Below are 27,269 nucleotides of genomic sequence, written 5' to 3'. Positions count from 1 at the left end.
ACTTCCCCTCCTGCGTCTTTCTCTAACCTGCCAGTTGACCTTGCCACCTCCACCCTCAACTCCTGCCTCTCTCAGTCCCTCGACTCACTTTGTCCTCTTGTCTCCAAACCAGCACGCCCTCACCCCCTGCCCATGGCTGACTGAGTCACTACGCTCCAGCAGAACATCACTGCGGGCTGCAGAGAGAAAGTGGAGAAAATCCCGATCCTCTGATGACCTGACCGCATACCATACCCTGCTGGCGACTTTTACATCTGCCCTCACGTCTGCAAAAGCCTCTTTTTTCCAATCCAAGATCAGCGCATGTGTCTCTAATCCACGTAAACTATTCTCCACCTTCTCTTCCCTCCTCATTCCTCCTCCACCCCCACCTCCCTCTTCCCTCTCCGCAGATGACTTTCTGGCCGCCTTTGAAGGAAAGGTGGCTACAATCCGGAACTCCTTCACCCATCCAGTGAGCCCCCAACCCCCCAGGACAACCCCACAGCCACACTGACCTCCTTTGAAATGCTGGAGGACTCTGATGTATTACAACTCATCACCTCTCATCGCGCAACCACCTGTCCACTTGACCCCATCCCATCAAAAGTTCTCCAATCTATCTCCAGCGAGCTCCTTCCCTATCTGTCTTCCATTGTTAATTCCTCTCTCTCCTCTGGTCATGTTCCCTCTGTTTTTAAGACAGCTCGTGTTACCCCACTACTCAAAAAACCCACCTTAGACCCCTCCGATGTAACAAATTATCGACCCGTATCCCTTCTACCCTTTCTGTCCAAAACCCTCGAACGAGCAGTTCTTAAACAATTAACCTCTTTTCTCCATCAGAACAACCTGCTAGACCCCCACCAGTCTGGCTTCCGATCCGGGCACTCAACAGAGACTGCACTACTAGCTGTGACGGAGGCACTTGCCACTGCAAGAGCCTCACGCCTCTCCTCTGTCCTGATCCTTCTTGACCTGTCTGCAGCTTTTGACACGGTCAACCATAAAATACTCCTCTCCACCTTGGCTGGGATGGGAATTACCGGGACTGCCCTGTCTTGGTTCTCTTCCTATCTTGCAGATAGGACCTACCAGGTCACCTGGAAGGGGTCTGCCTCTGCCTCTCATCCACTTGTCACGGGATGCCGCAGGGATCTGTACTGGGTCCTCTGCTGTTCTCCTTATACACCAGATCTCTTGGTTCAGTCATTAATTCACATGGTTTTTCCTATCATTGTTATGCAGATGACACACAACTCTACTTTTCTTTCCCCCCTCGGCCACACAGATCAATGATAAGATCTCTTCCTGCCTGGCTGACATCTCCACTTGGATGGCCAGCCACCATCTGAAGCTCAACCTCAACAAAACTGAGCTGCTCTTCTTCCCGTACAAGACCTCCTTGCTTCGTGAACTCTCAATCACGGTTGATGGCACCACAGTGACTGCCTCTCACTCTGCAAAGAGCCTGGGGTGGTCCTGGATGACCAGCTGGACCTCAAGGAGCACATCAAGGCAACATCACGGTCCTGCAGATTCCTCCTATACAACATCAGGAGGATTCGACCATACCTGACGACGCACTCCACCCAGCTGCTCGTCCAGGCTACGGTGACCTCTCGCCTTGATTATTGCAACTCTCTCCTTGCAAACCTGCCAGCTTGTGCCATACAGCCACTACAGATGATTCAGAATGCCGCTGCCCGACTCATCTACAACCTCCCCAAATTCTCCCACGTCACTCCCCTGCTGCGATCACTTCACTGGCTACCGGTCACTGCCAGGATCCGATTCAAAGCCCTGACCCTTGCCTACACTGCCGCCAACAGGACAGCCCCTATCTACTTGCAGGACATGACTCAATTCTATGTGCCTGCTCGACCACTCCGCTCTGCGGCAGCAGGGCGTCTTGCAACCCCTCCCACCCGCCCAAAGGGATCACAGAGCTTCTCCACCCTAGCTCCCCAGTGGTGGAACGAACTCCCCGTCCCTCTCCGAACCTCCCCCTCACTATCCATCTTCCGCCGTGGCCTGAAGACTCATCTCTTCAGACTATACCTAGAATAACCACCACCACGCTGTGTATATATATATATATATATATATATATATATATATATTAAAAAAAAAAAAAAAAAAAAACCCTTTTTCCTGTCACTTGTTACATGTTGCCCCATCCCTGCACTTCTTGGTAAATTGTATTTGTCCTAATACTTTAGCTTATTCTTCTGCCTAGTTTGGCTTTGCAGATGTTAGACCAGGATAGTGTTCTTTGTTCTCGGCTAGAAATAGCTTTACAAAATAAGTAATTGTACCTTACTGAACCCGTGTTCAGCAGTTGTCTACGATCATGAAAATGCACTTTTGTACGTCGCTTTGGATAAAAGCGTCTGCTAAATGAATGTAATGTATTACGCACAGCTATTTTGGAAGGTGCCCAGGCATCACAAATGCGCCTATATTTCACAAACGGATTGTCCAAGACAATATATGACCACTCAGTGTCTTCTTTCTTCTTCGTCTTCCAACCGGTGCATTCGCGCCACCCACCAAAATTAAATTATGAGAGAGCCGACTAGAATGATTCAGCTAGAGCGTGCACATTAGCAGGCTTGATCGGAGAGTACAATGTCAAGGGTCAGCATACAATGATGTCAACTCCTTGTAAAGATGAAATAGGACTGCAATCCAAATACATTGTATTGACGCATTGACACATCCAGGGTTTTTCTTTGTATTACTGAAAAAATATGTGCTCAGATGGGTGCACCAACTGGAGAATAGTGCTAAGATTCAGGCGTTTGTCCAGCATTTGGCTGGCATGGCTGAGAACAATTTCACATGGTGGTTCAGTGATATGTCTAATTTCCTGAAATAGATAGCAGACATTCCTACAATTTTTTCTGGGCAGAACACATGAGATAGTAGCTGAGCCTGGCACATCTTCAGTGGGTACAAATATTACCAAAGCACAACCAGAGGATATTCCAACTTCGAACTTACATATAGTGATATGGCCTGGAAAGTGAGCAAACAAAATCAAGCCTCTCTCACTCATCTCATCAAGTACTCACTCCGGCAGCAGTGGGCTGTTAGAGAGGTGTCTTACCCTTGCATCTCGGGAAAGGTCTCCTCCCAGCTTCAGCTCTAGGGACAAACTTTTGCTTTCTGCCTCTCTCGCCTTCTCCTCAGCTACATCCAAACATAATTTAATGTCACTGTCAATCACAGAGTTTCCACTCGGTATTAAATTCCAGGTGGCACAACAATTATGTAAATCAGTTAGGGAGAGGGAGAGTTCATTTTTACTTTCATACAGTACCCTCCATAATGTTTGAGACAAACACATGTTTTTTTCTTGATTTGACTTCTGTAGTCCACAATTTTAGACTTGTAATCAAGCAATTCACATGTGGTTAAAGTAAAGATTCTCAGCTTTTATTGAAGGATATTTTCATACATTTTGGTTTCACCATATTTAAGTTATACCACTTTTTATACACAGCTCCCCATGTTTAGTACTTTGTTTGCATGCAATTACTGCTTGAAGTCCCACAGACTGCTTGGCGCCCCACAGACATCACCACGTGCTGAACATTTTCTCTGGTGAGGCTCTGCCAGGCTTTTACTGCACTATCTTCAGCTCCTGCTTGTTTTGGGGGCCTTAACTTATCTCTTCAGTATATGAAATGCAAGTTTCCTGACCGACTTGGCCAGTCAAGAATGTTCCAGTTTTTGGCCATGAAAATCTGTGTTGCATTAGCAGTATGTTTGGGATCATTGTCTTGCTTTAGGATGAAGCACCATCCAATGAGTTTGGAGACATTTGCTTGAACTAGAGCAGATAAGATATTCTGCACACTTCAGAAATCATTCTGCTGCTATCAGCAGTTATATCATCAGTGAAGACAAGTGAAACAGAAATATAGAAAATAAATATAAAGTTAACATTATAAAACAGAAATAAGACGATGAACAATAAATACAAGGTATGCATTTTCCCTGTTTGGGGGAATTTATCACAGTTCAAAGTTGTTGGGCTTTTGAATATGATTATGAATATAGAATTTTCCCATTTTGATTATGATCCTGTGCGCATTGCTTGGGAAAGCCACAAAATTAGCAACTTGCCTTACGTTGGGTTGACTGGCGCCATAAACCTAATCTGAGCAGGTGGGCAGCGCAGATGCGAATGGCAGACTTCCCTGACACAAAAATTGCAATCTGCTGTACCGCAATTACAGTGTGCTGCTTGATCTTCACTGACATACACCCAACAGTGCCTCTTCCACCCACCTTGGTGCACATCAAGACAGCAAATTACCAAACAGTCACAAAATCCATGATGGAAATACCACATTGCCAGTGCAACGGCTTGCCACTCGCCCTGCGCTGGCCAGAAAACAGAGCTACCCTAGGTCTCATCTGTCCACCTTTAGTTTATCTAGAATTTTGCAGGCTTCTTTTAGGTACTTTTATGCTGCTAATGACTGGTCTGTTCTTATAGTGTAGCCTCAGTAGTTCTATTTGTGAAGCGTTCTACGGACAATAGGACAACATTGTTTCTAATCTGTCGGACAGGGTTTTTTTCTTCATTATGATAAGAATTCTTCAGTCATCAACTGCAGAGGTCTTCCTCAGCCTAACAGGCCCTTTGTAATTACTGTGCTCACCAGTGCTCTTCTGAATGATGTTCCAAACAGTTGATTTTGGTAAGGCTTAGATTTGGCCTGTCTCTGACTGGTTTTCCTTATTTCTCAGCCTCAAAATGGCTCCCTTGACTTTCATTGGCACAACTCTGGTCGTCGTGTTGACAAACATAACAGACTCCAAAGGCAATCAAAAGCCTAGAAATGGGACAAGATACTGAATGATCTCTAATGCCAGCACTAAGAAAGAAATTGAACTCATCTGCATAATCAGAAACCCTTGAGAAGCCATTTGTCCCAAGCATTATGGTGCCCTGAAATAGGGGTGGGTTATGTATAGAAAGCGCTGTAATTTCTACATGGTGAAATCAAAATGTATATAAATACCCTTTAATAAAAGCAGAGAATCTGCAATTTATCTGCATGTGAATTTTCTGATTACAAATCTAAAATTGCGGAGTCGAGAGCGAAACAAAAAAAAAAAACATACAAAATTGTGTATTTACAAGCGGTGATTGAAACCAAACGTTAAGATGTTGCTTTGGTACAAATCTTTCTATGCCATGAGTTGGCTCTAAATGGATTACAAGTTTGATGCACATGCACATGAATAAAAGCTATTTTATAATGTTCTTGTTCTTAAAAAATGATCAAATGTGCAAGGTTATGAATGTTAAAGCACCCCCCCCCCCCAAAAGGTCCATTTCACTCACCTATCTTAGCAAGATGGTTGGCCCTTTTCACCTCCTGCTCAGTCCGGGTTTTGAAGCGTGTGGAAGTGTACTTGTATACCCTGGGAAGGAGTGAAACACCACAGGGATGACAGCCTTGAAAGTCGTCAGACATTAGCATTCAGAGACAATCATTACAAAATTCCAGAGAAGGGTTTAGATTTTACCCTTACTCAGCTCTTATTCAAGTACATGGATTAAATTACACTTTTTGAAAATGGCAATCAAACACTATTACGAGTCAATTGTTGGAATAGACTGAGCAGTGGTTACTACGTATGTACAGTTAAGGCCAAAAGTTTACATACACCTAGGCTAAAGATGTTCAAACTCGCTTAACGATCTAAGCGCACGGTCTAAAGCGTATGGCGCAAGTGCATTTAGGGCGTGTCCAAATCCACTTTTGCTAGTTTAACGGCGGATAACCTGAGCGCAAGTAAGGTGCATGGTTCAAAGGGGTTGTACTTAGGCTCTTTATTAATCATAGGTGTGTTTTGGGCGTAACATGAAATAAACCAATCAGAGTGTCATCTCCCATTCCCTTTAAAAGCCAGGTGCACTTGCACCTTGGCGGATTTCTATTATAATGGTGGATTTGCCAAGTAGTAGGAAAGAACGCTTCTCTGCAGAGGAAACGGATCTGCTCGTGCACGTCGTGCACCTGCCTATGTAGGCACATATTACTATCTTAATAATGCACCCTTAAAATAACAGTAAAATACTGCGCCATTGACTTAAGACCAGGTTTTTGTTAGTCAATCGCAATCACAATGTGGGCGCTGGACGGGAAAATGACAACTACGTTGGTCTGAAGCTAGCAAAGACACTTGTGTTGCGCTTGCCGCCGCTTTGCGCCGGGTGTAAGATAGAGCCCTCCATGTTACCATATATTTATTTTGACAAGTCAATTAGGGCATCTACTTTGTTCACATCAGAGGTCATTTTTAAACAATCGATTAGAGCTTTAATTCACTGTATCAGAATTCCAGTGGGTCAAAAGTTTGCATACACAAAGTTTACTGTCTCTTTAAACAGCCTGGAGAATTCCATGAATTGATGTAATGCCTTTTAGAAGCTTCTGATTGGCCAATTTTCATAATTAGGAGTAAATTGGGAGTTGGCACCTGTGGCTGTATTTAAGGGCCTACCTTTAGAGCCACTGCCTTTTTCCCTTGATACCATGGAAAAATCCAAGCAACTCAGCCAATACCTCAGAAAAAAAATTGTGGACTTCCACAAGTCTGGTTCCTCCTTAGGAGCAATTTCCAAACAGCTGAAGGTACCACGAGCATCTGTACAAACAACTGTATGCAAATATACAGGAAGGAGGCACAAATTAACTCCCAGGGTTGAACAAACTTTGGTCCGAAAGGTCCACCTGGACCCCAAGACAACAACAAAGGAACTAGTGAAGGAGTTGGAGGCATCAGGTACCAAAAGTATCTAGCCTACATCCACCATTAAGAAAATCCTACATCGCCACAGCCTGAAAGCCTGTCATGCAAGGAAGAAGACCCTACTCCAAGACTGGCATAAGGATGAAGTTTGCAGGTGATCACCAGAAGGAACACTTAGCCGTCTGGAGGAGTGTTCTCTGGTCAGATTAAACAAAAATTGAACTGCTTGGCCATAATGATCAGCGCTATATACGGAAGAAAAAGGGTGAGGCCTTTAATCCGAAGAACATCATCCCAACTATGAAGCATGGGGATGGCAGAATCACGTTGTGAGGGTGTTTTGCTGGAAAAGGGACTGGTGCACTTCAGAAAATATATGGCATCATGAAGAAGAAGGATTATCTAGAATACTGAAGCAACACCTCAAGACATCAGCTAGAAAGTTAAAACTTGTTTGCAACTGGGTCTTCCATCAGGACAATGATCCTAAGCATACGTTCAAAGTTGTTACAAAATGGCTTAAAAACAACAAAGTGAAAGTATTGGAGTGGCCATCACAAAGCTCTGACCTAAATCCCATAGTAAATTTGTGGACTGATGAAATGAAAAAAAAAAAAAAAAAAACTGGAACCTGGGGAAAAGGCAAACTTAGTTTCGCTATCTTATTTTGCGGAGGGGGTGGGGTAAATTTGAAAATACATCACAGAAAGACGTAGCCTATTGAATGATGTAGAAGTGAATGCACTGAGCAGCGGTTTGTTAGCTTGAGTGTTGGAAGGTAGTTTTTAACCAACCGTTGCTCAGTCCATTTGACTTCTCCGATGTCTTCGTTCGCTGCGCTTTCAAAAAGGGCTTGTTAATAAAAATCATATAATCCACAGAGCTTTAAAAAATTAGATTATTTAGTGGTCTTGCCGATGAAAATGCACCTATTTTATAAATTAAGTTGTAAGCAAGCCTTTATTGCACTTGTACTTCAAAGCTTACGGTGTTCATGGCGTTGTGGTGTTCATATCCCTTCAAGATTAAACTGTTACGCTATCTTTTTGATGATTAGCTGATTTTACTAAATCTGATCCTATACACGTTTTGACGTGAATGACAAGATGACACGGGAATTCCCAATGGTTGATTATGGATTATTTATTATTATTATGATCATTACATATTCTTCGTGAAATTGGCACGCTTGTTAACCAAGCAAATAAATTAATACAGTTTGAGATTGATTATTATGCAGGCTACGTTGCGATTTAAGGTATGGTTATGGTAATTCTTTAAAGCGTTTACTTTCTCACGTATTTACATGTGTTAAAAAATATTACCAAATTAACAGACTGAAAAAGGTCTCTCACCAAGTATTCACTTACCCATAATCAACAGTCCTGAACAAACGTGAAATACACGATGTAATCCCACTGCAGAATGCGAGAGCTACTAGGAATATAGAGCTTTAAGCAAGCCTTTGCGCAACGCAAACGGAACCAGTGGAGACATGCTACGCGCCGCGCCGCTTCGCCGTGCTGCTTACACGACGCGTGCGGTGGATGCCCGGCGTAAGGGTTTATAACACAGACTGCCAAGGCGACCGTCTGAAGCCTGGAGCTGTATCCACAATTTTCCCATCATTGGTCGAACCACTCAAGGTAGGTACTAAGCGGGCTGGCTAATGCTATCGCGTCTGTCTGTGATACATAGGATGTCTACGGTAACAGTTAGACAGCTTGCTGGCTGTTGTTATAGGGTTGCCACCATCCATTTATTTCGTCCTCAGACATTTTCGGTTTCGCTAGCCAGTAGAAATACAACACTATTTCTACGACCAACCTAATGTTATTGTCTGCAGGTACGCCCACATCAGAAGTTGCGCAATGATATGCATCCTTGAGTTCGACACTAAGCTGCCTGGGTCTACTTCCTGCATTTGTAAAGGAAAGAAACAAAACAGCGTAAAATATGAACATAATGAAATAACGAATCGTAAATTGAAGGGCGACACATTCATTAGAAGGACAATATCAGTCATGAGAAGCAGGGTCGTGTGTTTATAATGAGTCTAACGTGGAGTTTGATGTTGAATGGTATTCTATTGGATGGGGGGGGGGGGGGGGGTTGCTTACATGGGTATATCTAAATAGCCAAATATCTAAATATTGAAGCAAGCAACCTAAAAACTATCTGGGGTGAACACAAAAGCCTGGGTAGGTGTGAAAATGACCCCAGAAGTGTTAAAAAAAGTGAAATTCCCCTATAAGCAATTAAAAGGCAATGCCACCACTAACAAAGTGTATGTAAACTTTTGACTGGCTGAAAAGCTGATAAAGTACATAAAAGCTGAAATAAATCGGTCTCTTAGGTAGTATTTTGGAATGACCTCTTATGGAAATAAAGTAGTTACGATAACTGACTTAACACAGAAAATGTATGGTAACAATAAATGTGTGGAGTTGTGAAAAATTGAGTTTGAATATCTTTAGCCAAGGTGTATGGAAACTTTTGGCCTCAACTGTATATATTATTATAATATCTATTAAGAAATATGTAACCTGGTCTGGAATCCAACATTTGTGTACCTTGGCTTGTAGAGGCAACAGGACAGCCTCTTGGTGCGCACTTTGTGCCCCTGGATGAAGATCCTCATTCTGGGGTCGATGTAGAGGACAGCAGCATAGGCCCGGAAAGAGAGGCGCTCAGGCTTCCTGTGTTGGGGAGGCGCGTGAGAAGCATGTTTTGCAAATTACACAATTAAGGGATCCCTCAATGCTTCAGAAAAATATTGTAAAACAAAGAGGAATAACACAACCTACACATTGAAATACCAGTTCTTCCTGTACCTGCAACATAAATGCTCACACTTTGTGCCAAAAAAATGTTTTTGGGTTGTTTAGAACTTTCAGAAGAATTCCATTCTTCTGGAGTTCTCCTGTTTGCATAAGCCTCAATCACACTGAAATATATGATGTGGTACAATGCAGAAAAACGCCTCTGACGTTTTCTTGCAAACACCACAACCCAAAGCTGATAGCAGCAGCTTCTGAGAGCCTGGCTCTTTCTGGTACTGCTAATAACCTCTACCATGAGGAAATGCCATAAGTACAGCCTGGAAGACAGTCAGTTTCAAAGTAGGATTACCAGGATAGTTAGATGTAAATTGTTATAACCATCTGCCCCTTACTAGATATGTGGCGACTAGCTAGCCCATCTATCCATCTATAAAGTTACCAAACATAGCTACTATCAATAGCCACAGACAACTAGCTAGTAGGGATGGGTATAAGTCATGGATTGATCGAATAAGCCTACACTAGATCATTTTATTTTCTCATAAAAGCTATGCATGTAGATCTGTTGGAAATTGGCACTGTATATGAATTTCATCATATGTAAAACACAATAAAAATGAAAAAGAAATGCATTAAATAGAGGATGTCCTCATCTAATACAAACAGTATACAGCATATATATATATATATATATATATATATATATATATATAGAAACGCATGTTTTGATTACAATTATGCTTTTTGTTGGGAAGCAGTTTTATGAGCAGGATAATAAACGAGGGGCTGAGAAATCCGCAGGTTGAATGCCCTGCACTGAATGAAATTGCCCGAGGCGAATTTATGTTACTACCTCTTTCAATTGAAATAAGACGACTTGTTTCAAAATAAGCGATTCTACTGCAGTGGAAATGTTTTCCAGTATTCCAGCAAATATCCCATGTCTTCCTAGTTCCTCAACCAGGTTACCTATACCTGTATTTTAAGTCAAAATGGTATTGCAGCATGTTTGTCAGGACAGCTAATTAGCCAACTACTTAATCATATTCAAAACAGAGTCTAAACTATCATGTAGTCAAGCTACTCTAGCTACTCTATAGAGTACAGTCATTCATGGACATCATGCTGACACTTGATAATGTAACTTGGCTTGCTTTCTCTTACAAAGTTCCACTTTATTTATTCATTTATTTATCGAGTCAGACTGATGGGCATTCATTTAGAACAGTGACTGAACTTTTGTAGGCATTAATTCACTACCAGGCGTATACAGAAAAATAATGCACAAGTTCCAGCCAATCAGAATGGAATATTCAGCAAAGTCGTGGTATATAGGTTTTGAGGGCATGCAACACTTGTGAGTTGAAAATAAAAATCTTTTATCTGACACTGACTGTGTTTAAGCATTAAGACTTTGCTATGATGGAAAAACTTCGGTAATCATTTGTGTGGGCATGCATTTTTGGGGCACAGATGACAGGAGCTTCAGTCAAAAATACTGCTCAACTGGCTAGTGGCTCAATAGGAACAGTGACTAAGTGATTTGCATTTAGATCTATGGAAAAGCCATCAGTAAATAGGGTTGGAAATTTTAGTCAAACGCGCACATTCGATGACCATGAAGTTGTGTGCAATGTGCATTAGTGCATTAGTGACTGAGAATGTTAATACAGAATGTGATCAGTCTGTGTCAGCAGGAACAGTGTGTCGACAACAACACAGTGAGGGATATTATAGTAGGGCTGCAGTGCATAAAATCCTCATTACAAAGATGAATGCACATTTGAGAGTTCTGAGGCGCAAAAACCATAGGCACTGGTCTACAGAGATGTGGAGAAAATTGATATGGTCAGATGAATCAACCTTTACTATATTTTTAACAAGTGAAGGAGTGCAGGTGTGGCATGCATCAAGAGAACGGTACAGGACTGAATGCTTGACCCCTACAGTGAACGGGTCCGATGGCTCCATTACGCTGTGGGGGGCATTTTCCTAGCATGGTTTGGGCCCACTTGTCCCCTTAGAGGGAAGGGTCACTGCAAATCAATACAAAGTTATTCTGAGCAATCACCTTCAACCTACAATGAAACATTTCCATCCTGATTGGAGGAGTCTCTTCCAGGATGACAATGCTCCCATCCACAGGGCACGAGGCGTCACTGAATGGTTTGATGAGTATGAAAATCATGTGAATCTTATGCTATGGCCTTCACAGTAAACAGATTAACTCAACCCAACTGGACCAAACAGAACATCTATGGGAGATTATGGACCAACCTGTTGGACAGCACTCACCACCACCATCATCAAAACACAAAATGAGGGAATATCTTTTGAAAGAATGGTGTTCCATCCCTACAGTAGAGTTCCAGAAACATGCAGAATCTATGCCAAGGTGCATTGAAGCTGTACTGGCAGCTTGTGGCTGCCCAACACCTTACCAAGATATTTTATGTTGGTTTTTCCATTAATTTGTCACCCGTCTGCATATATTCAACATGTTTGTGTGTATTCTCACTTGACTTCATTCTTCCTCCGACTCGTCTGACCTACTCCCCAAATCTATGCCAGCATGAGAAGCTTTAGTCACGCTGATAAGTTGGCAAAATTAGTAAAATCTTCCAAAATCCAAAGGAAAACAACAATTACGCCTCAACGGGTGCTTGTATACTATTGCGTAACATTGCAGCTGACTGTGCAATGCTGTGCTGAAGCAACCATTCATGCTGTTGCGCTCGGCTATCAATTGTCACTATAAAACAATGAGACATACCATACACCACTGGAAAGCCCATACTGTCCTCTATTGGATAAAAGAGTTATTACTCAAATAAGAACAAACTGAAAAGTGAGTTACAAAGGCAAAAGAAAACATTGGGGTTTGCGAGTTGCTGATGTAAATACCTACTTACGTGTCTATTTCTGAAATGGATTGCTCAAAACAAATGACCACTGATTCTTGAATGGGATATCTCTATGCATAAAAACATATTGTTAACTAGAAATACCGCCTCGCGGTTGTATGCCTCCGCTAACCAGTAGCCAGTTTGTATATAAAATGTCATCACTTCATCAAGCCTTCATGAATGAGATAATTCACTCCTTCCCTGGTTCCTTATTATAACTTCTAGTCACCCAGGGTTGCTTTCCAATGGCTCTCGGCACCTAAGTCACGGGGGAGAGCTTGCATTTGAAAAGGCACAGCTTAAGTACAATCTCTAAACAATGGGGTCTAGCCAGGAGGAAAGGCTTTATGCATGTGATAATTTACTCCTTCCCTGGTTCCTTTTCCTGGCTAGATTGACCGTTTGGAAATATAATGTCATCACTTCATCATTTTATCCTATTACACATTTGTGTGAAACTTTGTCATAATTAGTGTATGAATTCTTGTGTTATGGCCAAAAACGTATTTTGTGAGGTCACAGTGACCTTGACCTTTGACTTTTGACCACCAAAATCTAATCAGTTCATCCTTGCAATAATCGGGATGGACGGACGGACGGACAACCCGAAAACATAATGGCTGTGCCGTCGCGGAGGCATGAAAATGCATATAAATGTACACAATGAGAAGTATGCGTACACATAGATATATGCGAACACGCATACAGCGTAGGCAGTGCCGAATGTAGACTGGTTTGATTGGGAGACACGATTCGAGTCGAACAGCGGAGCTGGGTGTAAAAATGTGAAGTAACCCTTCAAGAAACGGTTGTGGATCATGGCTATCCTTGTGTGAATTTGTACAGTGTGATGAACGTGTACGTTTAGCACTTTCGCTTTGCCATATATGTAAAACAATGGCTTTGACAAAAGGTGCGGTGGCGTAAGTATAAAAAGAAAGCTTGCACCATTAGAAAATGAACAAAAATATCCCGTGTATGTCCTCACTCATCTGACGGCCATACAACGAGCCTTCACTGACAAAAGAATTTGAGCTCCGTAGGTCGCAACTTGTGTACCCTACTGTCCTGTTCTGTTTTCAGTTATTTCGTTGAGATGCACTTTCAGAGTTTCTATGGTTATAAGGCATTTTGATATGCTTTGCTGTTCACTGTTTTGCTTAGCTAGACAGGAAAGAATAGCAGCACACGCATATGTCCCAGCAATCTTTGCATATTAGAAAATAACAGTAGTATGAGAGAAATGAGGAGAAATTATGAAATGGAGTAGTTGAAACAATATGTTGTTAGCAGAATGGGTATATAGGCATACCTGCCATCCCAATTTAGGTTATCATACCAAACAAAGCTCAATACCAGATTTCTTCCCTGAACACCAATAAAAATGACACTTTTGCCTTTCTCCAGTAGTGACGCCTCACCACAAAAGTATGAACAATCCAACAAACCACACAGTATTGCAACGATTTTACTGAAAACTAACAGCTGCTGCCAGATCAAAAAGCACTGCATTGTGACAAAGTGATCAAAGTTTTACCGAAGACTAATCCTGTTGGGGCATTTTCAAGGGTAAGCCACAGATTTTCTGCATGTTACATTCCCCAAAACCTCAATTGGCTCATATGAATAAATAGCTTTCACTGACACTCCTTCTGGGGTTGTCCCAGCCATCAGGATGTCTTGGTGGTCTGTCTCCACATCCAGCTCGGGTTCCCTGGTGTCCATCAACTTCAGATTATAGATTATGACCAGGGTCCCTGAAAAAAACAGGTGACATTGTGGGACATGCTACACTCTATGAGCTCAGGACCTGAAGTAATAAACTGAACAACGTTCCATTCTTGGCCATTTCAGAATAAACATAAAAACAAACATAAGGTATTAAACTATGCGCAAAACCAGTTTGGTTTATTTTAAAACCTGAAACCAAATAAGACAAGACATCATTTAAATTCAATTCCAACTAACATCTCTTCAGAATCTCTTCAGAATTTTTAATGCCTGCAACAAAAAAGAGAGATAGGGATGTAAAAGAAAATCATAATGTTGCAGCAATTTCAGGAATTCACCAGCTATAGACCACCTGTTTTTTACAGCCATGTGAATACTAGAAGAGTATATGAACCCAAATTCCATACTTGCTAATGCAGAGATAATGCTTTGTAAACAAACATTTTTATTCCAAAAGTTGATAAATCATTTGATGTCCTGTCTGCCTTTCACTTCCAAGAGATCTGCTGTTGAGCCTTATTTACATTGTGGAACTATTTAATAGCCATATTATTTTATGAGTTCCATCTGCAATCAAGAGAATCCACACTAAGTCAACAATGATGCATAATGATAAATACGCCAAAAATAAAACCACTATGAGAAAATAACATAGTAGTAATACAAATGAAAGAGAGAGAGAGTTCGGAATTGAATGCAGCAGTTTTGCATTATTTATTTTCCTTGGTTATGATGCAACATTATGTTCTATTATGGAGTTATAAATATTTAAATAGGGTACCCCCTAAATGGGCAAGGATAGGCCAGATTTGGCATGTGCGCTAAGGGGTTAAAACAATATTCAATCGTCCACCACATTTTGGCGATGTTCCAGCTCACGTTACATCTGGTGCTACTAAGCTACCAACAGAGCAACAAACAACGCTCACATTACAGCGTGAAATATCGTCATTATAAAATACCACTAACCTATTTAAAGACACTTGATTTAAAAAAAAAATGTATATAACCAAAATATTTTGAGTAGCAACACTTACATGTAGACTATGAAATCTTATTTGTGTTCAGTAGACAGAAGTCACGTTTCCATTAAATTGTCAAGTAAACTTTTGAAATATCACAAAAAAGAAAAAAAAAAGAAAATGCGAATTAAGAGTGTTTCCATTAACTGGTTTGGAATGAATGAACCAGGCTACGCAAAGCGTAGTTACATCAGAAGTTGGCGGTATAGGCTACATTACGCATGGCTGTAATAAACAGAGTAGAAGAAGAGGCTGCAAACCGGAAACAAAACAAGTCTGCGAGCGAAAAACTACAGCGAAAAATGGAGAGAGGTCTTCAGGAATTACTTTCAGTTGGGCAAGTTGTAATTGTTCTTTCATGTCAGCTAGTATTTGCCATGTTTCATGCTGTCTGGAGACGAAGAGAAAGAAATGCAATGATTCTAATGCACGCAGAAAGGGCCATATATATCCGGGAAGACGCCGACAACGGAAACAGCTGATCAGACATGTGACTTAAATGTTCGCTACGTCAGAACTTATTCAAAAAAACTGTTTCCATTTCTCATTTTGCTCATTAACTCTTTCTTGAAAAAGGCAAAATCCACTTCAAGCGTGTGTAAAAACTTTTTTGCGAATTTGAGGTACTTTTTGCGCATTTTGCTGTTTCCATGAATTGCAAAATGCGCAAAATGGCAAAATGCGCATCAAAATACGTTTATGGAAACACGGCTAGTGACAGAGAATCAATGCTGTCGTTCTCTTCTTCTGACTTTGTCCAGAAAACAGTAAATCAGCTAGGTCTATCAGCAAACATAAGCATTAGCCATGCTCAGAAGTCCTCAAGAATAATAATATTTTCCAAAAAAGGCGAAACATAGATAACGTTTTGCTGAATGCAACGTATTTTACTGCTACCACAGAGTGAATGCATAAGGCAGGCATAATGATTCAAAACTTTCGGTCAGTCTGGGCCATAAAGCGCAATTCTACAGTAAAATTAGACATGTTATAAATCGTTAGAAAGCTTATTCTGGCACTGACTGGATAGAGTAATTGCCAATCAAGCCAGATTGTACTACAAAGGGCGACAACACCGTAAACGGCATGTGTGGTATTACGCACAGCTATCTTGGAAGGTACCCAGGCGTCACAAATGAGCATATATTTCACAAATGGATTGTCCAAGACAAAATATGACCATTCAGACTCGAAGGGAAATCTCTTTGCATAAAACGAATGGTAAGTGTGGTAGGGTGGGCGTGGTTTGGCGTCGGCTGCAGAGAGAGAGTGACAGGAGCGGCTCTCGGATCCAACGTCACAGCTGTCAGGTGGAGGTAATCAGCGCCGATAATTGCTAATTGTTTGATTGCGCTGATTGCCTCTGATTGATCAACAGTGAGCCTGAGGATTTAAAAGCGGAGACCGGGAGTCCTGAAAAAAGAAGCTGCCAGCGGAAAAGGAACCCGCATCGGTTTTATGCAGGAAACGTACGTTCGTTATATAAAAAAAGGACAACGGAAAGAAAAACCGTGTCTGGTGTAAATATATCAAAAGCCAGATCGGCTGAAATAAAAAAAGCACGTAAGTGCGGAAAGAACTTGTGGTTTCCCGTGTTTCTGTGTGTTGGAAGTTCAGAGGAGTGGCACTCATCTTGCCACAGTAAGGTTGTAATTTATTCCATATTTAGTCCCAGATATTGACAGTAGAATGACACGGTATAATTTTAGAAAAAATTGTCTTTTTTAGATATTCAGTGAGCAGCGTTTTCACTGCTGTATTGGCATATCTTATGGCTATTGTTCGCTTTATCTTGTTGCTACGACAGAATACAAATTTTTAGTGGTGAAAGAATATTTTTATGAATTCCCAGATAGACAGTATTGTCCAGTATGTCGTGGGTGAGGGGTGTAGTTGCAGATTTGACTGTAGAGAGGCGGTGCTTGGTAAATGGACGACTAGCGGTGGTACTAGAAATGGTGGTACTTAGAAACTCCGGCTTTGGCATAGTTGTCCCAAATCATCTACGAATAAAGCCGGAGCACAGAGTTTGTGTTTTCATAGTTTGGTTGCAAGAGCACTGAATGTATGAGTTGAAAAATCTCATGCCGGTGTCAGGGTCACTCGGGATTATGCCAAAAATTTAAAGTTTTGAGTGCTTTCAAGTTTACGTATAACCTTACACATGCTAAATGAACTACAGTTGAATCTGCTTAATTGCATAAAAGAATGAAACTGTCTGCTACTGACATGATTTTCAACTTCGAAAATTTTTGCCATTTTGTGTCTTTATAGGGCAACTGTCTGTTTATTTACGTCACATCTTCTGACTTTTAACATACATTTATAGATCATTATGCAATGCAATTGAACAATATGTAACCCGGGCTGTGTCCCAATACGAAGTCAGCTGCCTTAGAAAGCAGCATCTTCACTATTTTCACACTTGTCCTTCGTAGACATGCCCAAACCGAAGTCATCAAAAAATGCGTCCTTCTAAGGTGCCTTATTTTGGTTAAATCTGAAGGCAGTTCTGATGCATCCTTCAGCTGGAAGGCTATCCCATAGGTCTTTGCGTTTTCCTCAGACTTCTCACTTCCGTTAAATTAATGGCAGCTCAAACAAGTGAAGCAGTGGAAATGTGAATATACAGTGAACGCGATCATTTGTTATAGTCACACCTAAAAGTAAATTTTAATCATTTAATGCACTGGAATAATGTATTTAATGTTTTTGAATCTCAGTCAGTGAAACGGAACTAGCCAGCGAACTTACTTGTAATCATATTACTTCCCAAGAGAACAACGTAGCTAGCGTTAACTTGGCTAGAACATACAGCGAACAACTGAAATCATGATAATCTGGTTAAAACCAAAAAAAGTAGCCAAACTAGTGGCTAGTTATGTAGTCAGCTGAACATAAAACAAATTTTGTTTTCCGTTAATTAGAGAATCAGAACAATTTTGGCTACAACGACAGAATCCGCATTTATTTGCATAGAGTCTGTCAGTTGGAAAGTTAAAGGCATCAGCTGTAACAGTAAATGCTGATCTTGTGCGGGCACGCAAACTGTGTGTGACGTCATCCTGCCTTCAAAGTGCGTCCCAAACTTGTTTCCTTTTGAGGTTCCTTTACTGTTAGGATAATGCCTGCAGAGGGTTCTGCTTTCTAAGCCTGCAGGCACCGAGGCAGCTGACTTTATATTGGGACACAGCCCCTTTGATGAATATTAAAATAGTTCCAATTTAAAAAATTTTGTCACGCATTTCATTTTTATACAGCCTACATCTCAATGCATTGTGGTGTTCTCTTAAAGACTAGAACTTTACATTCTAAATGTAGCTAAATATAGGGATGATCGAGTTAAGAATGACAGTAAACCTGGACCAGCCGCAGTCACTGTCACACAATGACACCAGCTAAGCCCTATTTTGAGCCAGGAAAAACCCAAGTGACATTTTCAAAAAGCAAGGGTTAGCTAGCTAGAAATATCACTATAACTGCAATAATATGAAAACAGGAAACAAAAAATAGAAACATTTGATAGGCCTCTGGGTATACATGCTTGAGTTCAAGTGCAATTCAATATAACAGGAGACTGATAACTGACAGTCTGGACAATATAGGACTTACCACTGTCTCCTTCAATTTTCTTAAACAGCTCCATGAGCTGGGCCTCCGTTTTGAATGGTGAGTATTTGTAGATGAGCTCAGTTTCAATAGCATGCTTTTCTGGATCCTGTGTGACTGGCTGCTTATTCTGATTGTCCCAGGTGGGAAGAGGAACAATAACCTGAGGGAAAAGATTAAAACTCTTCTTCTACTGTGTCAGACATCAAGATTGATGGCTAAAACCAAAAAAGCATTCCCATCCGTCAAATGGGAGTACAAACGAAACAGAAATCACGTTACACCACACAAAAAATTGTGCCCATCAACCTCCTTGCACAGACAACACCGGGATGATTTGATGAATCATGATTATTATTATGTATTGATATTACTGTTATTAGTATAAACACTACTAGTATAAACATTATAAACGTTCACGTTTGTAGAGTAAAAGTATTATTTTAATAAACAGGCAATAGCTGCGTTTAGTTACTGATCACATGAAACTCATGTCATGTGCATTATGATTTCTAAATTTTCTAAATATCATACTTGTACAAAAGGTCACACAGACATCTTGTGCGAGGGCCCAAATTCAGTTATATCATTGTATTTTTTCTAATTGTAAGTAGTCCAGGATTTAGCAAACCTTTTTGCACTTTTTTGGGAGTATGTGAGTTTATCCAGAGTGAAAAGTTACTGATTGTTAAGAAGTTTTGACATCTTGAAATGTTAAGAGCAACATACATTTTTTGTGTTAGAGCATTACACATATCTAATGCACACAGTGTTTTAAAATGTCAGGAGACAATAGGAGTAATTTTAATTTTGTATACCTGAGTATCCGAGTTACAAAACTCTGGAATTTAAGTGTTTTTTTGCAAAAAATCCATCCACATCAACTGGGCTTACTACCGCCTCACATAGCTTATGGTGAAGCCACACTGCATCCAACAAAAAGCATTTATTTGGGTGGCAACATAGTCTCCTTTCATTTTCATGAGCATCTATCTGTCGCATCTGCTAGGAACGAGGCACGGTGTCAAAGCAACCACAAGCGAAGGAGAACATGGCACTGGGGGAACACTGAACTGAATAAGTTTGTGATGTGATAACCAATCAGATTAAAGATCCAAAGTGCAAATTTCCCCCATTTCAAATTTTAGTTCCCCATTCATTCCCAAGTTCGATCATGGAGGATACATCATTAATACTGAAATGACAGCAGATATAGTAATATTCATAATATATACAGTATTTACAAATACATTTTTGCTTCTGTACTGTTTGCTGCAGAGGTGCAGAAGTAACAAACTAGTGATTAAAGTCATATTTAACAGAAGGAAAACTGGCACTAAAGCTAGCTGGCAGCCGGTTCTGATAAATACAAACAGCTACAAGTTGCTACACTGCTGCAGCAAAAGTTCTCTCAAACAAGCCATAGCTACTCCAAAAAGTACAAAAACAACAGGAATGCATCCTATTTGCCATCAAATTTAGATCACAATGCGTCACAAAATTAATAGGCTTAGGCCTATATCGCAAATGCGCCATACCATGTCCGTTTCACATTTGTTTGTTTGTTAAAATTGTGTGGGAGATTATCAGTACAAATCAAACGAAACCAAGTCCATAATCTCTACAGGTTTATATAAAAAAATTACATTTTATTGTGTTAATAATTGTGAACTGTTTATATGCATTTTAATGGGTGCACACATTAATTTGCATTTCCAATACGCTATGTTAATGTCCAGTTATATCATCACATCTCAAACATTCTGTAGTAAGGAAATCCCGGCTATACTCATGGTGAATCGTTTCTGCAGAATTTGGGCAAAGGAGTGTTGCAGTGATCATGGTAGTTTTATGCCTCGTGGGTAGTGTAGTTCACAGTGGTTCATGGCAGAGGGGGAATTGGTTTAAATATTTTGTGTGTAATTGTGATGTATTGGTAGTGAGATAAAAAATATTTTTTGAATGGGCGTTTGTGTATTTTCATGTTTTATATGTGGGATAGCAAATTACACTTTTTATTATTTCTGTTTAGTTAACTGATTTTAATAGTAAGAATGGTATGGTCTGAGGGGGCTAAAAATGTATTTCAGGCCACTATTTGGATCAGTAGGGGAGAGCTAGTGATTGAGTGAAGATACTGCCGAAGGAAACGTTTGGGAAGTGATTGCCTGGTTTCTTTATTTGCTTATTTAGTTTAGTAATTATTATTATTTATTTTTTTTGTATGTTAATAAAATAATTTTCACTGTTCACCCTATTTATGTTGTCGGCCTCCTGTTTGACTGCTTGCCATTGTCGCAGTCACCCTGTGGCATATTCAGGCCAGTTCTTCAGGTTTGTCCTCAGGATGAAGATATCAATACTAAGTTTTATCAGCCTATGGCACTGGTTCCCCCTCTGGTTCACAATTGCAATTTAGACAAGCAGTTAATTTTTCTTAAAGGAATAGTCCAATCTTTTGGAAAATTTGCATTTTGGCTATCTTACCCATAGTTAAACAATAAGATTAATACCAATTTCATCCTTGTCTGTCCAGGACAAAAATATTAGACAATATCTATGTGCTGCATGCTAACTGTGCCACCTCTATGAATGGCAGCAGACAGAAGCAACGTTAGCTTTGCAAAGTGAAGTGGCTGAAATACACCACCATCTCAAAAAGCCGTGTTATTTCCACTTACATCTAGCATTTTAATAATTACTAACAAAAAATCTGAAAATCAAATCAAAAATTAGGCATCAAATAACTCCACTAAACTTTGACAGAAGTGTCAGTAATATTATCACCTCATCTAAACCCTCCTCCTCGTGAAAGGTCCGAGACAGAAATAGGCAGGTCAGCATGTTTTCTTTCTTGGTAAACAGAATAAAGTCCTTCCCTATCCGCATGGACCCCCTGAAATGTAAACATATACACAAATACATTACAGGGGAAGAAAGGGAATGATCAAAATTCATTTGCAGCCACTTCTTCAACATTCAATGGTATCCTCACTAACCGACACAAGCACTTACGATTTCAACCCATTTCCATACTGTCCGATGTGTGTTGATTCAGGGGACCTCTTGCTGGACTTCCCAAACTGGATTACATGAGTTGCTTCATCTGTAGGTGACATGATTTCAGCTGGTCAGTTACATTTTAAAAACATACTAGGAGTCACTGTACATATATTGAACAACATGGTGAATAGTAATCTGTTAAACAATGGATTGTACCACGTTTTACTTGCTACAAGCATGTACATATTTACTCACTGGGGTCCATTCCTGTTCCATCATCAAGGAAACATAGCATGAAACCTCCTCGAAGGTCTGGCCTGCTCTCTGTTTTTTGAAAACCATCAATGAGAAAGATATGAGAGTGAAGATGAATTTTCACCATATCAATGTTTCTCATGGGTACAATAAAGCAATTGAGGATTGTGTAAATAAGATCCTCACATAATCCTAACATGAACAAATCAGCTAATCTTATGGAAAGATTTTCCATTTCCTCATGCAATTTCTTGTATGGAAGCATGCATTCATCTAATTTGTTGATAAAGATGGTAATTTAACCCCTCTTTAACCCCTTGACACAAGCCCGCTAGTGGCCAAGACATCGGTGTCCTGAGATTGCTAAACCCAGACATTCAGTGCTCCAACAACCAAACTACTACTGGAAAAAACAAGCTATGTTCTAGCTGTATTAGTAGACACTACACAGCGACTATTCAAAATACAGAGTTTCTAAGTGCGACCATTGTTGCGCAGGTCGTCCATTTAACAAGCACCTCCTCCCTGCAGTCACATTTGCAACTACACCCCACAAGCATGACAGACTGGACAATAACTTCTATCTAGGAGTTCATTAAAATATTCTTTAACCACCAAAAATTTGTACTCGGTCATAGCAACATGATAAAAAAGTATGCCAATACAGTGCTGAAAAACACTGAATAGCAGAATAAACAAAAGGAACTATTGTGTAATTATACCACATCAATGAACTATCAATATCTATGACTAAATATGGAATAAATATACAATCTACAATCTTATCATCCGTTTTACACTTAAAGATGTCCCTTTCAAGATTCAGTGGTCATTTATTGACTTGAACAATCCGTATCAGGAAATAAAGGCAGATAGAATGCGAGGGAAGACAGCTTTTCAATGGTGTATCATGTCTAATTTGGCATTTCTAACAGCAAATTCAACAAGAGCCCTGAGCAACAGCTTCAATTGTTGCTTCAGTACAATGCTGTGCAATCAACCGTAACATTAAGTAGTAATATACAAAGCAGCTGTTTAGGCGTAATTGCTTCCCCCCCCCCATCGGTTTTTAGAAATTTTAACCAACTCATCAGCATGGCAAAAGCAAAATAATGCCTTGCTTATATGGATTTGTGGAGTAGATCAGAAGAGGAGGAGGAAGCATGAAGTGTAGACAAAGGCAAAGACATACCTGCTTGTAACATTAGAATTATTTATGTTGTGTCATTTTTTATAGTTATATTCGCATTGGTCATAAGATAACTGTTAGTCTCTGCTAATAATACTCGGCATATCTGTATAGGGGGCTAAATAGCCGTTAGTATTGGGGCAAGTTAGCGTACCCTGGGCAGTGAGTGACAGCATAGTGGGTTGTAGTGACCTGCTTTGTTAGAATTCATACCACTTTTAATTAGGGATGTACCGAGGACTTTTTTTTTTTTTTTTGGTTGCCGGTTAAGCCAAATCAGCAGATTCCGATAGCGGACTTTTAAAGTTTTTTTTAATTCTTCTATTTTTTTTTAAGCAACAGGTAACAAAGAAGCAGGTAAAAAAAAAAAAAAAAAAAAAAAAACTTGGAACAAAACATGAGTGTTTATTTGCTTTACCGGTCACCAATACATTCAGATACTTTCATAATAATTATTATTATAATTATTATATTGTTGTTGTAGCCACACAGTGAAGGAGCTCTGATTCAATGTGGCTGAATCTTTTCTCAACTGCTTCCAGAAGAGTGCATTTTGACAGCTTCACACCACAATCTGCTCCAGTGCTTTATCTTAGGAGACATTTCAGTGCAACGATGGACGGAATGACATCTGCCGCAGTCACTGCGGAAGAGTTGATTTCTCTAGTAAGCTCCTCAAAAGGTGGATTATCTTCATAAGATAATGTTGAAAATCTAATTATTCATCACACTATTACAAGGATGTTGTCAAGCCTCTTCAATTTGATGGCAGACTATATTTAATTGAACTGGAATATGAAGAAAGAGCTAATTTAAATTGGAGTGCGGCAGAATAGTGCAGCTTACAGTCAGTTCTGCAAGTTCAGATGGTATTTTTAAAAATTGCGACAACTAAATTTCAACATTCACTTTCATTTTCACTTCCCAATAAATAGGATCAGATAAACTGGACTTGCTTGAAGGTAAATTGAACCTGTAGCATATCTTGATATGCCCCAGAATGATTGTATGCCGCTTCACTCACTGCATAGGTTAGGACATGGCCCGATTTTCAATGAAGAGGCAAGTTATAGTCACGTATGACTCAGTATAGTCATTGCTGTCCACACGGTAATCACAACATTGTCGGACTTGGAATGGTACGGAGACAGGCGACTACATTCAAGTCAAGCTGTGATGGTTTTTCGCAGAACAGTACATCACACAAGAATATATTCGGGCCAAACAAATGCCAGTAAATCCCAAAACCCACCCTCCCTTTGCTTACTGGGAGCATGTCTTTCATTACCATTTCAGCAATGAAATCTGTTGTGGTATCAGTTGGACAGCTGTCACACTGATGAGGTCTCGCTACGAAGTTGGGTGCAGTTTACGGTGTTTTACAGTGATCCTTTGGCCTCAAATATTTGGTTCTTAGGTGGGTTTACATGATAGGGGTCATGTGTGGAATGCAAAATTGTAGCACATTTTTGCACTGAACAGTGTTTTCATTTAACTTTTAAAAATCATTCCACACATGGCAGTCTTAAGCAAGCTGGCTATCTTTTAAACTAATGGTAAGTAACGTTAAATGGAACCACAAGCCCCGCCAGCCCCCTCTAGTACCCTAGGTACCACTGGAAGAAAAAAGAAAAAAGCAGTTTTCGATAAACGATTTGACAAGCGTGCTTGCAAGTGACAATCAACACACTGTTCACATCCCTAGTTATAATAGGAACAAATGACGCAAAAGCATTATAACACTTTTTCTGCTCTCTACAGTATGTAATCTTCTGTTGCATGCCCAGGGATGACATTTCTCAGAAGTGTGTTTCAGTCAAAGGGAAATTTTACATTGACCTAAGCACATATCAGCAGTAAATATAAATAAGTACTCTGCATTCCCACGGAGACAGTAATATCCCATTGTCTACCCAATGAACAATAAAAAGATAATATTTCATCATCAGGAAAATGCTGGAAATTTTTCTAGTTTCAAATGGGTGCAAACACAGCGCATTACTGAGCCACCTACGAACGCTATGCTACACTATGTGTTCTCCTCTTCAGACTCGCTGCCCATATGCATATCAGTAAGGTAACTAAGGTGTTCTGACCTTAGTTTAAGATTCATAATATTTTCCAAAAATGAAAGGAAAACAACAATTACTCCTTACTGGGAACGTGTCTTTCTCCTGCCAACACTGTAGCTGAATGCATAAACCTGTGACGATGCGACCAAACTTGCCGTTACGCTCCGACTTCAAATTGCAGTTCCCAATTAGTCATGTCATACATCATTGGAAAGCTTATACTGTTTTCTACTGGATAAATCAGAATAAAGTGGAAATGGCCACAGCAGCCTATGGTTTTAAACACAGTTATCTCAAAAGACATAGGCTACTGGGTGTTTCAAATGTGTTATTTCACAAACAGATTGCCTAAGACAATAAATCGCAACTCAATCTTGAAAGGGGCATCTCTATATGTCCAACCAATGCTAGGATCATGAATTTATTCCATATCTAGCAGCATATTGTAGGACGCCAGCACTGGCCACTAGCGGCCTTGCACGAAGAGGTTAACCTAGGTAATTTTGCCTGTAGTCATTTATGCATTAAGCAACATCCAGATTTTTAAAAAACTGACATATACATCCATCCATCCATCCATTATCGATACCCGCTTATCCTAAGCAGGGTCGTGGGGGTGCTGGAGCCTATTCCAGCGTGCATTGGGCGAGAGGCAGGAATACACCCTGGACAGGCGCCAATCTATCGGACGTACACACCATTCACTCACACACTCGTACCTATGGGCAATTTAGGGTCTCCAATCGGCCTACCTACATGTCTTTGGACTGTGGGACACCACCGGAGTACCCGGAGGAAACCCACGCGGACACGGGGAGAACATGCAAACTCCACAAAGAAAGGCCCCAAGCCGAGGTTCAAACCCACAACCTTCTTGCTGTGAGGCGACAGCGCTGCCCACTGCACCACCGTACCGCCCCTGACATATACATGATTTTTTTAAATTATGTTTTTATTTAATTATACAATTACTAAACATTACACAAACAATCCACTGTCTTTGGTAGGTTCAGATGTAGGTCTCGTCCCAACCGCTTTTAGGCTTTTCATGGACTAGCTTCTCTCTGCACATAAGTCTATCAAAAAAAAAATAATGATAGAAATGTCCATGGTGAAAAGGGTAGCCTATTTTGTAGGTATAGCCTACTCGGAATGCCACTGTTTAAACTATTTTGTTAAATGAATGGCCTACCATTTGCAATACAAACAGATTTCTCAGTCCATGAATCCGTGTTTGTATAATTTTGTTTCTTTGTTGCATGTCTTAATAAAACCTATTATTAACTGGTAGGCCTATTTTGAATCTTCTTTTTACTAGTGTTGCACGGTATACTGAAACCTGGGTACTTAAAAAAAAAAAAAAAAAAAAAAAAACGGTTCTGTATTAGAATTTTCCGATGTTCGGTACTTTTAGGTTAAATGTAAAAGCCAGGGAAATGTGTGTCCCGCATTACTGATTGAGAGGATTAAAGGTGTAATTTGTCTGAATCTTCACTAGATGGCAGTAGCAACTAAGGTAACTTGTGGATTCACCCTCGCTGATACAGCGCAAGCTTAGACTCATTTCACTTCTGTAGCGAAAGGTGTTCTTTGGAAATATTTTATTATAGGAAGATGCTGTATTGTTATTAAAATATGCTGTTTTTAGATTCATTTTAAAGTGAAAGACCTGTTTAAAGATTCTTTAGTTTACAATTGTTTAATTTTTGAAAGATATTTAATATATTTTTATATTGCTTAGTGTTCTAACACTATAGGCCTATGCTTATTAATATGTTGGCTTCAACTTAAAGGTTGTTAATAAACCACGTTGACAATAAACCGTGAATTCAAAAATGAGGTCAACCCTTGTGGACATTACGTTTCTGATCTATTAAGACAATTTCAGTATCGTTAGGTACAGAGTATCGAATCAGTATCATTTAAGTTTCAAGTATCGT

The 27,269-nt window shown here is 40.1% G+C and overlaps 1 protein-coding gene across 5 annotated transcripts in view; it reads right to left on the bottom strand.

Annotated features, from left to right (window-relative positions):
• The window catches only part of morc2 (MORC family CW-type zinc finger 2), a 105,680-nt gene that overhangs the window by 39,358 nt on the left and 39,053 nt on the right, over nt 1-27,269 (bottom strand). For 4 of the 5 annotated variants that reach the window (XM_064297637.1, XM_064297638.1, XM_064297640.1 and 1 more), the window contains 8 exons: nt 22,069-22,137; nt 21,826-21,916; nt 21,598-21,706; nt 18,814-18,973; nt 14,094-14,205; nt 9,333-9,458; nt 5,345-5,424; nt 3,092-3,174 (listed from right to left, as the gene is read on the bottom strand). In XM_064297637.1, coding sequence (XP_064153707.1) covers nt 3,092-3,174; nt 5,345-5,424; nt 9,333-9,458; nt 14,094-14,205; nt 18,814-18,973; nt 21,598-21,706; nt 21,826-21,916; nt 22,069-22,137 — 830 coding nt within the window. Of the gene's footprint in view, nt 1-3,091; nt 3,175-5,344; nt 5,425-9,332; nt 9,459-14,093; nt 14,206-15,216; nt 18,745-18,813; nt 18,974-21,597; nt 21,707-21,825; nt 21,917-22,068; nt 22,138-27,269 lie in introns of those variants that run through there. The other variant, XM_064297641.1, reaches the window with a different exon arrangement.

This window comes from Anguilla rostrata, chromosome 10 (genome assembly GCF_018555375.3).
Source record: "Anguilla rostrata isolate EN2019 chromosome 10, ASM1855537v3, whole genome shotgun sequence".
Taxonomy (NCBI): Eukaryota; Metazoa; Chordata; class Actinopteri; order Anguilliformes; family Anguillidae; genus Anguilla; species Anguilla rostrata.
Note: the sequence above shows the minus strand (reverse complement) of the source record. Positions and strands in the feature narration are given on the sequence as shown.